At 35.1% G+C, this 13,169-nt stretch overlaps 1 protein-coding gene across 6 annotated transcripts in view; it reads left to right on the top strand.

Moving 5' to 3' along the window:
* The window catches only part of MED13L (mediator complex subunit 13L), a 295,303-nt gene that overhangs the window by 203,074 nt on the left and 79,060 nt on the right, over nucleotides 1–13,169 (top strand). The window contains exon 3 of one of the 6 annotated variants that reach the window (XM_038575209.1): nucleotides 7,775–7,874. The exons of the other annotated variants lie outside the window; for them this stretch is intronic. Within the exon in view, the coding sequence (XP_038431137.1) occupies nucleotides 7,775–7,874 (100 nt within the window). The remainder of the gene's footprint in view (nucleotides 1–7,774; nucleotides 7,875–13,169) is intronic. 6 annotated transcript variants of the gene reach the window in all.

Raw genomic sequence — 13,169 nt, 5'->3', positions numbered from 1 at the left:
TGAGTCCTTGGTATCATGCAAGATGTTTACCCCAAGAAGCTGTCTTTCTGCTTCTTTGCTTTATGAAGTATATTTTTGGTAGTTAAGCACATAATATGTTTTAGACTTCAAAAACTGAAAACTGGCTACAGCTGCTGTTAAATTGAGGGTCAGGCTAGAATTTGAAGTTTTTGGCATGTGATTTCATAACATACACCTCTCTTGAAATGCTAAAAGCAGGTTATGGTTCACCTTATTCCTTGTCCTCCTATCTTTTGATCTGTCTTCTCAGTAGCTACCTCTTTTAATATAATTGGTTGCCATTTATCCTTACTCTTTGCGGTTGACTTTTACTTCTCAGTGACAGAGTTAATATCTAGGCTAATTAGAATTAATTTTTCATGTATGATTTTATTTTTTTATTTTTTATTTTTTAAAGATTTATTTATTATTTATTCATGATAGACATAGAGAGAGAGAGAGAGAGAGAGGGGCAGAGACACAGGAGGAGGGAGAAGCAGGCTCCATGCCGGGAGCCCGACGCGGGACTCAATCCCGGGACTCCAGGATCGCGCCCTGGGCCAAAGACAGGCGCTAAACCACTGAGCCACCCAGGGATCCCTCATGTATGATTTTAAAAGAGTCCATACAGACTATTTAATTATGGGAAAGTAAAAATATATTTCTAGTTTTAAAAAATTATTTAAATGAAATACTAATTAATTGCATTCTGTTATTGTATCTTAGCAAAATACATTTTCTAATTGAGGTAAAATTGGTGATCAATTAGCAGTTTATAGAAATACTGAATTATAATGTTATACACCTAAAATATGCAAATCGATCACTATCATAAGTCTAGTTGCCCATCTATCACCGTACAGTTGAACCTCTTCGTCTCCTTCCCCTCTAGTAACCACCAGTCTGTTCTGAGTTTTTGTTTTGCTTTTTTTTTGTTTTTTTTTTGATTCCTTATGTAAGTGAAATCATGCTTATATTTCTCCATCTGACTTATTTTATTGAGTATGAATAAAGGTCCATCCATAACCACAGATGGCAAGATTTTCTTCTTTTTTTAAGGCTTAGTAGTATTACATTGTGTGTGTGTGTATCCATATATATATATATATATATATATATATATATATATCTTCTTGATTCATCCATGGATGGATACCTAAGTTGTTTCCATATCTGGGCTATTGTAAACAATGCTGCAATGAATTTAGGAGTGAATATATCTTTTTGATTTAGTGTTTTCATGTTCTTTGGATAAATTCCCTGAAGTGGAATAGCTGGATCATATGGTAGTTCTATTTTTAATTTTTTGAGGGATGTGTCTTCTGTTTCTTGATGTTAAAGTCTTATGTAATATTCATTTATGTTTTAATTCTGTTAGAACTGTTGATGATGTAGAAGAATCTACAACGCATTTCCTTAGGGTTTGATTTTATAAACACTGGCTTCTAATTTAGGTATTTTTGTGTATGTTTTATTCATATGGTTTTTGTACAATGTACATTTTAAAAGTTTATTGTTAAGTTTTTGAAAAATGAACATTTTTATTAAGTTTGAAGAATATATTAAGTTTGAATGATGTGTGTATATTGTTTTAAGAATGTGTATTTCTCTTAAACAGATGAATCTATAGATTATTTAACTACAAATGGAGCTTGCATAACTATTTAATAAAAAAAAAGAATTACTATCTTCAAAGTAGGATGTGCTCTTAATTCATGGAGAGAAGTCTTTAGTTAATTTTACTGCTTTTGTATTAGCCAGGCTTGGCTTCCTGCCACTGGTTATTAGAATGTCTCAGTAGTGTTTCTTTTTAATTTCCCATCCAGTAGATACATTTAGTTTATAAAGAACTTTTAGCATTGATGGTTCCTGTTCCATGTGTACACAGAGAAATTTTATAGCATGCAGATTTATCTAAAAAAATTTTGGCAAAATTGTCATTTCAATTTTCAGATTTTATGTCTATTCTCAATTATTTTCTAAATGTGTATACTGTCCTGGTCTGCTAAGGTACCAATATTAGGGAAGATTTCCACATCTTGTGTTGTGTAGGAGTCAAAATTTTAACTTCTATGAAGTTTTACCTGGAAGAATTTAGTTGCCAGTTATGGTTTGGGGCTTTAACAGAACATTTTAAAAGGCCAATATAATGAAAAATCTTCATGCTATCAAGATATTAAAATGAGGTTTACTGCAATATTTGATCTTTCAAAGAACTTCCAAATTTTTCTTGATTGCATTCAAAGAAATAGATCTTACATTGCAACCCAGTATACATGTGTTCATGTCTCTTCTTTCTTAAAACAAGCCTGAAAATCTCTTTGTTTTCTATTCTAAACATTTATTTTTAATTAAAAAATACTGATTGAAATCCACTAAACTGATTTTATAACCCTTACCATTTGAAAAATCCTGCCCTCAAATTTTATTCTCTAGGTATTTTTGTAATCAATATTTATTTTAGTTTATAAAATATAGTGGTAAACGAGGCTAAGTTTTCAGTTGGCTGGCCTTCCTTTATCATTTGAATATTTGAGGCAAAATAAAATGTCCATGTATGGGGATCCCTGGGTGGCTCAGCGGTTTAGCGCTTGCCTTTGGCCCGGGGCGCGATCCTGGAGTCCCGGAATCGAGTCTCACATCGGGCTCCCGGCATGGAGCCTACTTCTCCCTCCTCCTGTGTCTCTGCCTCTCTCTCTCTCTTTTTCTGTCTATCATAAATAAATAAATAAATCTTTAAAAAAAATGTCCATGTATGTATATTTTTAGATCCAGTACTTTACATATATAGTTACAACTGCCTGCTTTGAATATTTGTAAATCTTTAACGGAAAGCATTTATTTAGAAGTGTAAATTAGAGGTTTTGACAGTGTATGGAAAAGAACTCTCCACACTTCATTTACTTTTTCTTAACTCTGCAAGTGATTCATGTATCACTGTTTCTTTTGCTATGCCAACATTTTTAGTGCTTCCTTTAGAAAAAAGACTGATTTAAAAAGGTAGAAGATTTGTTGTTAATATTATAGACAATTATATAATATATTCAAGAAGATTAGTGCTTTTTTGGTAATATAAAATGTAAATTTTAAATTTTAATTCATTTTAATTTCAGGCTTTTTGATCATGAGAAATATGTTCATCCATGATGGTGTATGAGCAGTTATCTTCACTTATGCTTTAACAGAAATGACTTCAAAGCTGAGCCTCTTCCAAAAGAGGCAGTCGCTAAGTGCCTAAAAATAACAATGGTTTTAGTTGTGTCTTTGTTTTAATCTAGAATAGAATGCCACTGAAAATAGTAACATTCTTCCAGGCAAAACCATGTTAAGTAATGTAACCTCTTTTTGTTAGCACCTATCTAGTTAAAGGTACGGTCTGTATATGGAAATCAGAGACTTTTGTTTAATATTAAGACAAAAAACAAGTGGGTCATTTTCATTTTGCTAAAGAGCAAATGTCTCATTGTAGTATATATATACTTCCTTTGTAGTCAATAATTATGCAGGGTCTGATACTGAGTCGTTAGCTGTTTCCTTGGGAACAAGATTTAAGTAAAGATAATGCAAGAATACTAGAATATCATTGTGTCTCCTCAGTTTTAAAAAACTATTAAAAGACACAATGATTTAAAAAATAGAAATCAGTAATGATAATGACTAACTTGATTCACTGCCCTTCCTTCCAGTTAAAAAGCCTAAGAAAAGGCTGCAAGATGTGGATAACTTAGCTCATTTTTCTGTGCTTTTTCAGACAGAAAAATAAGTTTTTCTGATATTTAAAAAGACAAAAATTTATTCTGGTCTATAGATTAGTTTATATCATAACTATTACCAATTAAAGAATGTTCCCAGATAGTAGTATTACCAGGGATACTTCTTGGTTTGTTTACCTGTAAAATGAATTTCCTTTCCATTTTAACTGTCATGTTCTGAACTTTTTAATATTTTAACTACTCCTTTCCCTGTACGTCATCACACACCCTCTTCCTCTTGCCCTCAACCTCATACTACCCCTGGTGTCTGACCAGATCCGTTGCAAATCTCAGAGTTACAGGTTCTAATTGATACAGTCTCTGGAGAGATTTTAATTCACTCTTTCTATCCAAGTTTCTAGTACTAGGAAAGGAATTCTGATTGGCAGAGTGGGTTAGGTTACCACCCCTGGTTCAGCCCACTGTGGTGTACAGTTAACTTCTGAGGAGTTGTCATCATAACTATTCCAGTTCTCAGTTTCAAGAGTGCAGCCTAGTACTGCTTTCATTAACCTTTGTGACTAGTGATAACCATGGATTTACTTGTTCTCTTCAAAATGTTTGTTCTCGTTTGTTTAAATGGTAATAAATGGGGTTTTAAATGGAACGATTAAAAGTAACATGTATCTCTGCAAGTACAACTCTTAACTAGAAGTTTTTCATAAAATCAAGTAAAAACTAACCTGAATAAAAACACACATTCAAAAAAAAAAAAACCCACATATTCAGTAAATGCTGTAGGAAAGCTTCCCTTAACTTCTCTTGAAGAGAAAGCAAGAGGGAATACTGGGACTCTAACTTAACTTTTACATGTTTCAGATAGGATGTACAAGTTTACAGAGAGAAGGGAAAGGACAAGTGTTCTGGTAGTATTGAGGACTGAGGTTAGTTCAGGAGGACCTTGCTGGAGGGAGGAAGGAATGGGAAAAGGAATGCTGGTCAGAGACCCTCCATCTGTCTAGGTGGCTTTGGGAGAGTATCGTTGGGAACAGCTTTGAGATAGTGTCACATGAGTCCCTATTTCATTATTATCTTAATCTATTTTAATTTTGTGTTTTTAATCACTCACATTATTTTACCTTAAATTATATTGACTATCTGAAACATGTTGCTTATACCATATAGCTTACCTATGCAGATTTGTTGGGTATAGAAAACCCACTTATAAAACAAAATGAAAGCAATAGTATTTTTTTTTTTTTTGCTATCCATAACATTTTCATATAAAGCTATAATACAGCTAACTTGATATTTATGTCTTAAATTTTTCATGTTCTTGTCAGGTGCTTAATTTGGATAGATGTCCTTCTTGGGTGTTGAGCAAAGAAAGTCACTATCTTTTTTTTTCTTCCCTTCCTTCCTTTCCTTCCCTTCCTTCCAGGGCAAGGGAGGGGCGAGAAGAAGGCAAGGAAGGCGGGCGGGAGTGGGAGGAGGGCGGGAGGCGGAGGGAGGGGGAGGGGGGGACGGAAGCCGAAGGAGGGGACGAACGGGAGGAAGGCCTCCTGCCGGCTGAAGTTCACTTTTTTTTTTTTTTTTCTCTTTTTCCTTCCTTTCTTTCCTTTCCTTTCCTTTCCGTTCCTTTTCCTTTCCTTTCCTTTCCTTTCCTTTCCTTTCTTTTCTTTTCTTTTCTTTTCTTTTCTTTTCTTTCTTCCAGATTTATTTATTTATTCATGAGAAAGAGAGAGAGAGAGGCAGAGACACAGGAAGAGGGAGAAGCAGGCTCCTCACAGGAGCCCGATGCGGCACTCGATCCCGGATCCTGGGATCATGACCTGAGCTGAAGGCAGCCGCCTGATCGCTGAGCCACCCAGGCGTCCCTTTTTTCTTTCTTTTAAAAAAGAAATTGTGGAAATGAAAAACACTCTATTGATTTCTACCGCTATTAAAATTTCCCTTATCAATTGATCTTTTATTTAATTATATGTCCATATTTTTACTAAATTTTATGTTAATTGCTAAAATGTTCTAATATATATAAAGTACCATTAGAGTTGTGTTTCATTCCATTTAACAAAGAAAATGACAATATAAATTAAAGGTATTAAATATCCAAAACTTCTTTTTAAATGGCCATTGCAGCTATTATTTTGGAAGGTAGTATTATCATATCCATTTGGCTTTGGATTTTGCATCTCAGTTTTAATTTTTGTGTGATTTTTTTTTTAAACTGGTTAGTAAAGGAGCATTCCAGTACCTTTCATGTTGATACTCAGCATGTTTGTATTTACTTGTTTTTTCACAGTGATTATTTAAAATTAACAGATTCAACTTTTGAAAATAAGAGAATAATCAAGAATTCTTTCCTTTGTGTGAATGACTAAAAACCAGCCTATCATATTTTGACTTGGACATAGTATGTTAAAGAGTATATAGAGAATAATAAAACTGAATTTTAGTATTGGCTATACAAGTAAGATGCTATATAAGCCCGTTTTTCTTTTTTTTAAGGATGTCTTTTCCAGAATACGTTTTATATATTATTAGAAATGTCACCATTTATTCACCTAATTTTTACTAATCAATTACCTAGTATGTACCTAAAATACGTCGTTATTGGTGATTTGAAAAGCTAGTTTAAAACTTTGGACTTTTTGTTGCATTACTCATTTTTCTTTTTACTTGTAACTTGTCTGACTAAAAATGGCTGCTGATATAATAGCCACTCTAAATTGGATTCTATTTAGTAATCACAACGCTTACTGGATTATTTATCTGAAAATCTGGTGATGATCAAATTATAATAAGTGTGAGATGTCTAGAAGAACATTTCTCTTTTATATGAGCCTTTTCAAATAAGCTGTGATGCATGTTGTGGTCACACCATAGTTTTTAGTACTTGCTGTCCATAGATAAAAGAGCAATTAGTCACAAACCCACACAGCCTAGTAAAGGAAGAGAGAACCTATCAGGTTAGGAGTTCTTAAGAAGAACCTGAGATCCTCATTCAGAAGCTGAGTACAGTGTCTGCTGCAGGATGGTCAGAGGGAATTTTCCAGAGCAGCTCAGATGAGCACTGAGCCTGAGAGTGGAGCCCTTCAGGGATGTGGTGAAGCTTTCATTTGTTTTATCAGCCAGAGGGCATCAGTGCTACCTGAGCCCAGAACTGGGACAACTAGATTAAAAGCAGACAAGAGGAGGAAAGGAAAGATTACACCAGTTTCAAAATGAATGTGTCAGGCTTTTTATGATCTTGTTTTGAACACTATCCTAAACTGAATCCAGAAAGAGCATGTAGCATTTTCCCTCTTGGGATTCACCATCTGAGATGTACAATCCTGAAATATCGGAGTGCATTTTACCCAAACACGTACAGGAAATCCCCCCCCCCACCCCTGCATTAAATGCTGGGATTTGTGTATATTATAGTTTTGTAGTTAATCTGTAGGGTCTCTTACCAGCTCTATGTCTCTGTGTAACACTTTCAATTCTTGCTTAGTAAGGGGAAATGAGATAGGAGAGAGTGAATGAATCCACACAAACTTCTCTTATATAATCACTGTGAAATCAACACAAAGCAAACATACCCTGCTAATGGTAGCTTGTTAGCTGGTGACTTCGTATTCTGTGGACAAGATTTTTGACGAGCTTGGTCCATTTGTTTAATCTTCATAAGTGGTGGTCTATTCTGAGATTAAAAAAACAGACCAAAGACTTATACTCTTTCCAAGTGTTTCTCTGATACGATTGTTCTGGGGAACAGAGATATAACACTCAATATTTTTACACCTAATGATTTTTTGTAGGTCATGGTTGTCAACCAGATTCTCAAAGGTTGTCATAGTTCACACACTCAGAAATACTCTTTTGGTGTGACAGTGAAAGTAGTCAACCTTTTGAATTTCTGTCTTTAGATGCCATACATGTTTGTGAGTTTGGATTACTACTTATAAGCATGGCCTCTCTTTTCATTCTTCTTCTCACTAGTATGACAGAGCTGATCCTAACCTTTAACCATTTGATATGTCTGGTTGGAGTCAAGTGAACACAGAGTTAATATTCTCTGTGTGCTTTCTTCCCTTTAGAATCATTTGAATTGGCAGAGCTTCTGGGTCAGCAGTGCATTCAAGTTATGCCAAGACAGACTACTTTTTTCAGTGCTGGATCTACATACAAAGTTGACCAGTTAAGATTTTTAAAAACACTTACTTGTAACCATTTGAAAAGTGCTTATGTTTGCTTTGAAATTTCTGAAGCTAAATCATGCATTTGTAATCCATGGTGTGGCCACTAGAATACAGAGTTGACTTACTCTTGGGGTGAATAAGATCCAGGAAAGAAAAAGAAGACCTTCTTTTGCTGTTGGTCAAAGTAAGGAGTAGTATTTAGTACAGTGTCGTCACTCACAGTCATTTGAACTCTCAGTGCTTTCTTGATCTATTCATTTAGAGAAAATATTCTTAAAACATGGACATCTGCTCTACATGCAGCGGTAAGAATCTTTAGATGATACCTAACTATTGCATCGAATTAACCCCATTTATTAGGCTTCAGAGTCATTCAAGGAAAAGGACACAGTTTTGTGGCAAGGTGCCAAACACATGCCAGTTTGAGTAAAATATTCACTATTCTGTTACTTTTCCCCCCTCTCCCACTGTTGGGGCATCATCAAGTCATCCTGCTGTTAGTTGGGATGGGAGAGAGGAATCTGACAGCAATGGAGGGAAATGTGTTGCATAGAATGGTTGTATTCCTGGATATATATTTTATACATAAAATAAGTATATCCGTGCATACATGCAATGGAGAGCTAGATGAAGGGTGCAGTCTGGGCTCCAGGTTTAACTTGCCTGTTTTAATTAAGAAAAAGATGGCACGTATAATGGTTATGCTAACATATTTTAGAGCATGCTCTACTTTCCATATGAGATTTCTCTGATACTGCATTTCTTTTTCTATTACCAAACATGATTAATGTGCCACATAGTGTTAACTGTGCTCTTTCCCTGAAGACATCAAATGGGAGGCAGCATGTAGAAGCTAAATTATTCGGAGAGGAGTCAGTGATTGATTTAAATATAAAAGGATTAATTGGTCCCTGAACCAGACTATTAAACTGTACTGTGATCTTGACTGGAAGTGAAAGAATTACAAGTGCATTGTAGAGAATAAATTAATACATTTTTCATGGCTTTAATCCTTTTTTCTGTATTGCTTATTGTGGTTTTTATGTACTGCACGCTATTGTGTGCTTAATTGATGCAGAGGGGATTCAGCCTATCATGATTAAATGGGTAGAGGGATAGACCTATCCATTGAGTTTTAAGATGGTAGTTCTTGCAGAGTAGCTGACAAAGGAGACCAGAGAAAGAATATTTCTAGGAATTCTTACCAATGATGACCTCAGGCACAGAAGTTAAGTATTTGTGAATAAGAAATTTAAAAGTTTATGTTGTGTGAGTATATTGTTCAAGATGAACATCAGCTAACGGTGGATGAATGCAGCCCTTTATCCTCAGCAGAATTGAATTGAAACTTCAGTTCTTGAGGGTAAACAGTGTAATGGCACCATACCCGAGGAGAATTTCTTCTTTTTATAACTATTTCTATTCAAACAGTATTGATTTTCTTTTTCATTCCAACTCACAGGCTGATACTTCAGGCTGACAGGATGCTGCTCTTGAAGGCTATCAGCCTCATGTTTCCTTTCCAGGGAGAATAAATTTCTGTTTATTCACCACTCTTATATTGCTGCTTTTATAAGTAGGTCTTCATATAAGTTCTGCTTTCAAACAGTAATCCTTGTAATAAAGGGAGAGCAGAAGAATTTGGTTTGGAAGACTGATTTAAGAATGCGTGCATTTGTGGCTTTACCAGCAATATACATTTCAAGTTTCAGAATAGGGTCTTCAAGGTACTTCTCTTTACTCTGTCTCAGTATACCTTCCCCTTATAATTTGATGTGCTTTGCCTTTCAGTATTCTATCTGCCTCTGAGTAATCAGTCCATGTGGGATATTTATAAATAGGTATGGCTTATATGGAAATTGAGATATGGAATCATTGGAATAATCTCAGGAGTGAAGGTACCATTTAAAGGTCATTCTGTCTCTCTCTTTCGGCATGCTTGGAGTTTCTGCCACCACACCTTCACAAATACCAAATTTATTACCCTTCTTATTAGCCCATATTTTCTTTAAACAACTCAGAAAGTCTATACTGAATTGAAGTGTATTTTTTTGTAGTGCCAGTTGCAGTGGTGCTTGGTCAATATGCCAGAGTTTTCTGGTATGCCATTGTGTTGTATTGACACATTGTGTTGTATTGACCATTGTATTACCACATTTTGTAATATTGACAATTGTGTTACCACATTTTGATCAGTGCATAAAATTGATATTTGCCACAATTGAGGATAGTACATAATATCCTCAATAATGATTATAAAACACCATGCTGAGCAAAATAGATTTCATGGCAGGGTGTACTTGCGTATAGCTTGTATAGGAATGATTATTTATATCTCTTCCCAAAGTTGTCTCATTTCTTGGTTAAATGTCTCTACTTCCTTCAATTGTTGTCATGTTGGCTGGTTATAAGTTCTTTGGTTATTCTCTTTTAAGTGTGGCATCCAGAATTAAACTGAATGCTCCTGGCTTAATTAACATAGAACTGGAGCAGAGTTGATCATTTGTTTCCTTGATCTTAATTGGTGATTTTTAACATTTTCTGCCCCAGCTTATCTGATGTACAGGGTAAATGCTCCTTAGTAACAGTGGCTCCTCACTAAACGTGTAGTTTTTAGGGGAGATGGGTTTGTCTGATTTGAATAGCAGCCTCCCATGGAGATTCTAGTTACTGTCCCATCTCCAAACACTGATGTTCTAAATACTCATCACCTAGTTCTGTTCTTGCATCTTATGATTGCCTTACCTCCTTTGCCAGTCACATTTAGATGCCTCCTGTTACTGGTTAAATCCCCACTAGTGGTTCTTTGGAAGTCCTGAACTTATATAAGCTGTGGTTGAATTTTAGGCTAACTAGATCCACATTTACCTCTGTTGAAAACGTTTTGAAAAATTTTCTATCAGCTGCAGCTGGATGTTCTTTCATTTAAGTAGCTGATTAATAATAATAAAAAGTCATACTACATCATATTCTTTGTCTCCTTCTTGCTACTTTCCTATGGGTGTAATCTTATAGCTAGCTGCTTAAAGCAGCTTTTGAAAAAGAAAGGTAGAACTATCTTGAAATAACAGTTGCAATAAATATTTATTCAGATATCTTATTAACAGGTATGTGCAGCTGATCATTTACAACAGGCTTCTTTAGAAATTTGATTTTAGAAATTCTAGTCTGTACATTTTTTGCAGAATACATTTGACTCTTCCTTAACTTTGGAATGGCCTGATTTTCTTGAGGCTAACTGATAAGTTAGAAGTCTTATGGTTATTTACAGATGTCCCCAAATTGATTTTTTCCTCATTCTTTTGCTTTTAGGTATTACTGAATTAGGACAGAATGATCTCTTTCTTCCCCTTTAAAAAATTCACTTCTTGATGTTTTGTTCACTAAATTTGAGTAGTAAGGTATAAACTCAAAATGCATTAGACTTTTTTTTTTTTTTTTTTTCAGGAAAATTGAGAACTTGATTTTGTTAAAATAATTGTCTTGGAGTCGCCTTGTTGGCTCAGTTGGTTAAGTGTCTGCCTTCAGCTCAGTTCATGATCTCAGGGTCCTGGGATCAAGCCCCATATCGTTCCCTGCTCAGTGGGGAGTCTGCTTCTCCCTCTGCCTATCCTCCATTTGTTCTCTCTCTCTCTCTTTCTCTCAAATAAGTAAAATCTTTAAAAAAATTTTTGTCTTGATTCAGTGAGTGAATGAACTTGAGAACTAACCTGATTGTTGATGGAAGTGGAAAATATGTACTGAATAAATGGGTATAAGACAGAATGAACATATGCTTTGATTATTGGAGAATGTAATGATAACCTCCAAGAAAAGGGGGAGTCTTTTTTTTTTTTTTTTTAAAGGGTAGCCCGGGAGGCTCAGTGGTTTAGCGCCACCTTCTGCCCAGGGCATGATCCTGGAGACCTGGGATTGAGTCCCTCGTTGGGCTCCCTGCATGGAGCCTGTTTCTCCCTCTGCCTGTGTCTCTGCCTCTCTCTGTCTCTCATGAGTAAATAAATAAAATCTTAAAAAAAAAAAAAAGAATAAGGGGGAAGTTGGCCCCTTATATTAGCATTTAGGAACAGGCTACCATAAGTGTTACTATGTGTTTTCTTTAAAATCTATGTGTTGGCTTAAATGTTTATTTTGTGTAAATTTTGTAATAGTCTAAAAAAATAAAGATAATGAATTAGTTTCTTTTGCTGCTGAGACAAATCACCACAAAGGTGATGGTTGTTATCTTCTATATATTTAGTATCTTTTCAGTTCTGGACATCAGAAGTCTGAAATAGGCCTCACCAGGCTAGAGTCATGATGTTGGCAGGCTCCAACTCCTTTCTAGACACTTTAGGGGAGAATCTCTTTTTTTGCCTTTTCCAGTTTCCCTTGGCTTGTGGCCCTTTTCTATTTTCAAAGCTAGCAGTGGTTATTTGAGTCTTTTCCACACTGTATGGCTCTGATGCTGACCCTTCTGCCTCCCCCTTCCTCATTTAAAGGCTTTGTAATTATATTGGGCCCTTGATAATCCAAAATAATCTATTTTAAGGTCAGTTGATTAGTGGTGTTAATCAATTCTCCCTTGCCATGCAGCATAAACTAGAGTTCTGGGGATCAGGACAGGAGCATCTTTGGGAAAACATTATTCTGTTTCTCACAGATTATAAGATAAATACTTGTGCTTTTGCAACTCAGATTTAACCTAAAATTCTGTATAATCCAAAATGTTAATGTTCTGCATTATTTTTTGATTGTGTATGTATAACTATATTGAAGCATAACATATAGTAAAAATGTACATTTGTTACAGTGTTTATAGCTCAATAAGTATTTCCAAATTGAGCACATTTATATAACCTGCACTCAGGTCAAGACATAGAACGTTACCAGCACCCTAAGACCTCTCTAATTCCCAAGCATAAGCACTATTCTAACAGCTTAGTTTAGTTTGTTTTTATATTTTATGTAAATAGAATCATACAGTATGTATTCTTTGGCTTGTCTTCTCTCATTCAACATTGTTTGTAATAGTCATTGAGGGTGTTGTGTGTAGTTGTAGGCCATTGATTCTGATTGCCGTTATTAGATTCTGTTGTGTGAATATTCCTTGATTTATTTATCCATCGTACTATTGATGGGAGTTTGGGTAGTTTCCAGTACTGATATATGTTTAAAATTAGTAAGTAAGATTTGGTCAGTGTCATTTGGAGAAAAAGTAGTATATCTGAAGGAGTCTTTTGTTCTTGAGTAAATAACCCCAGCCTGATCTTGAGTAAATGACTCCAGCCTGAGTCATTTCTTTTAAAAGAAAACC

The sequence above is a fragment of the Canis lupus genome, chromosome 26 (genome assembly GCF_011100685.1).
Source record: "Canis lupus familiaris isolate Mischka breed German Shepherd chromosome 26, alternate assembly UU_Cfam_GSD_1.0, whole genome shotgun sequence".
In the NCBI taxonomy this organism is placed as follows: Eukaryota; Metazoa; Chordata; class Mammalia; order Carnivora; family Canidae; genus Canis; species Canis lupus.
The sequence above is the reverse complement of the archived record's forward strand: the minus strand, read 5'-3'. Positions and strand labels throughout refer to the sequence as shown.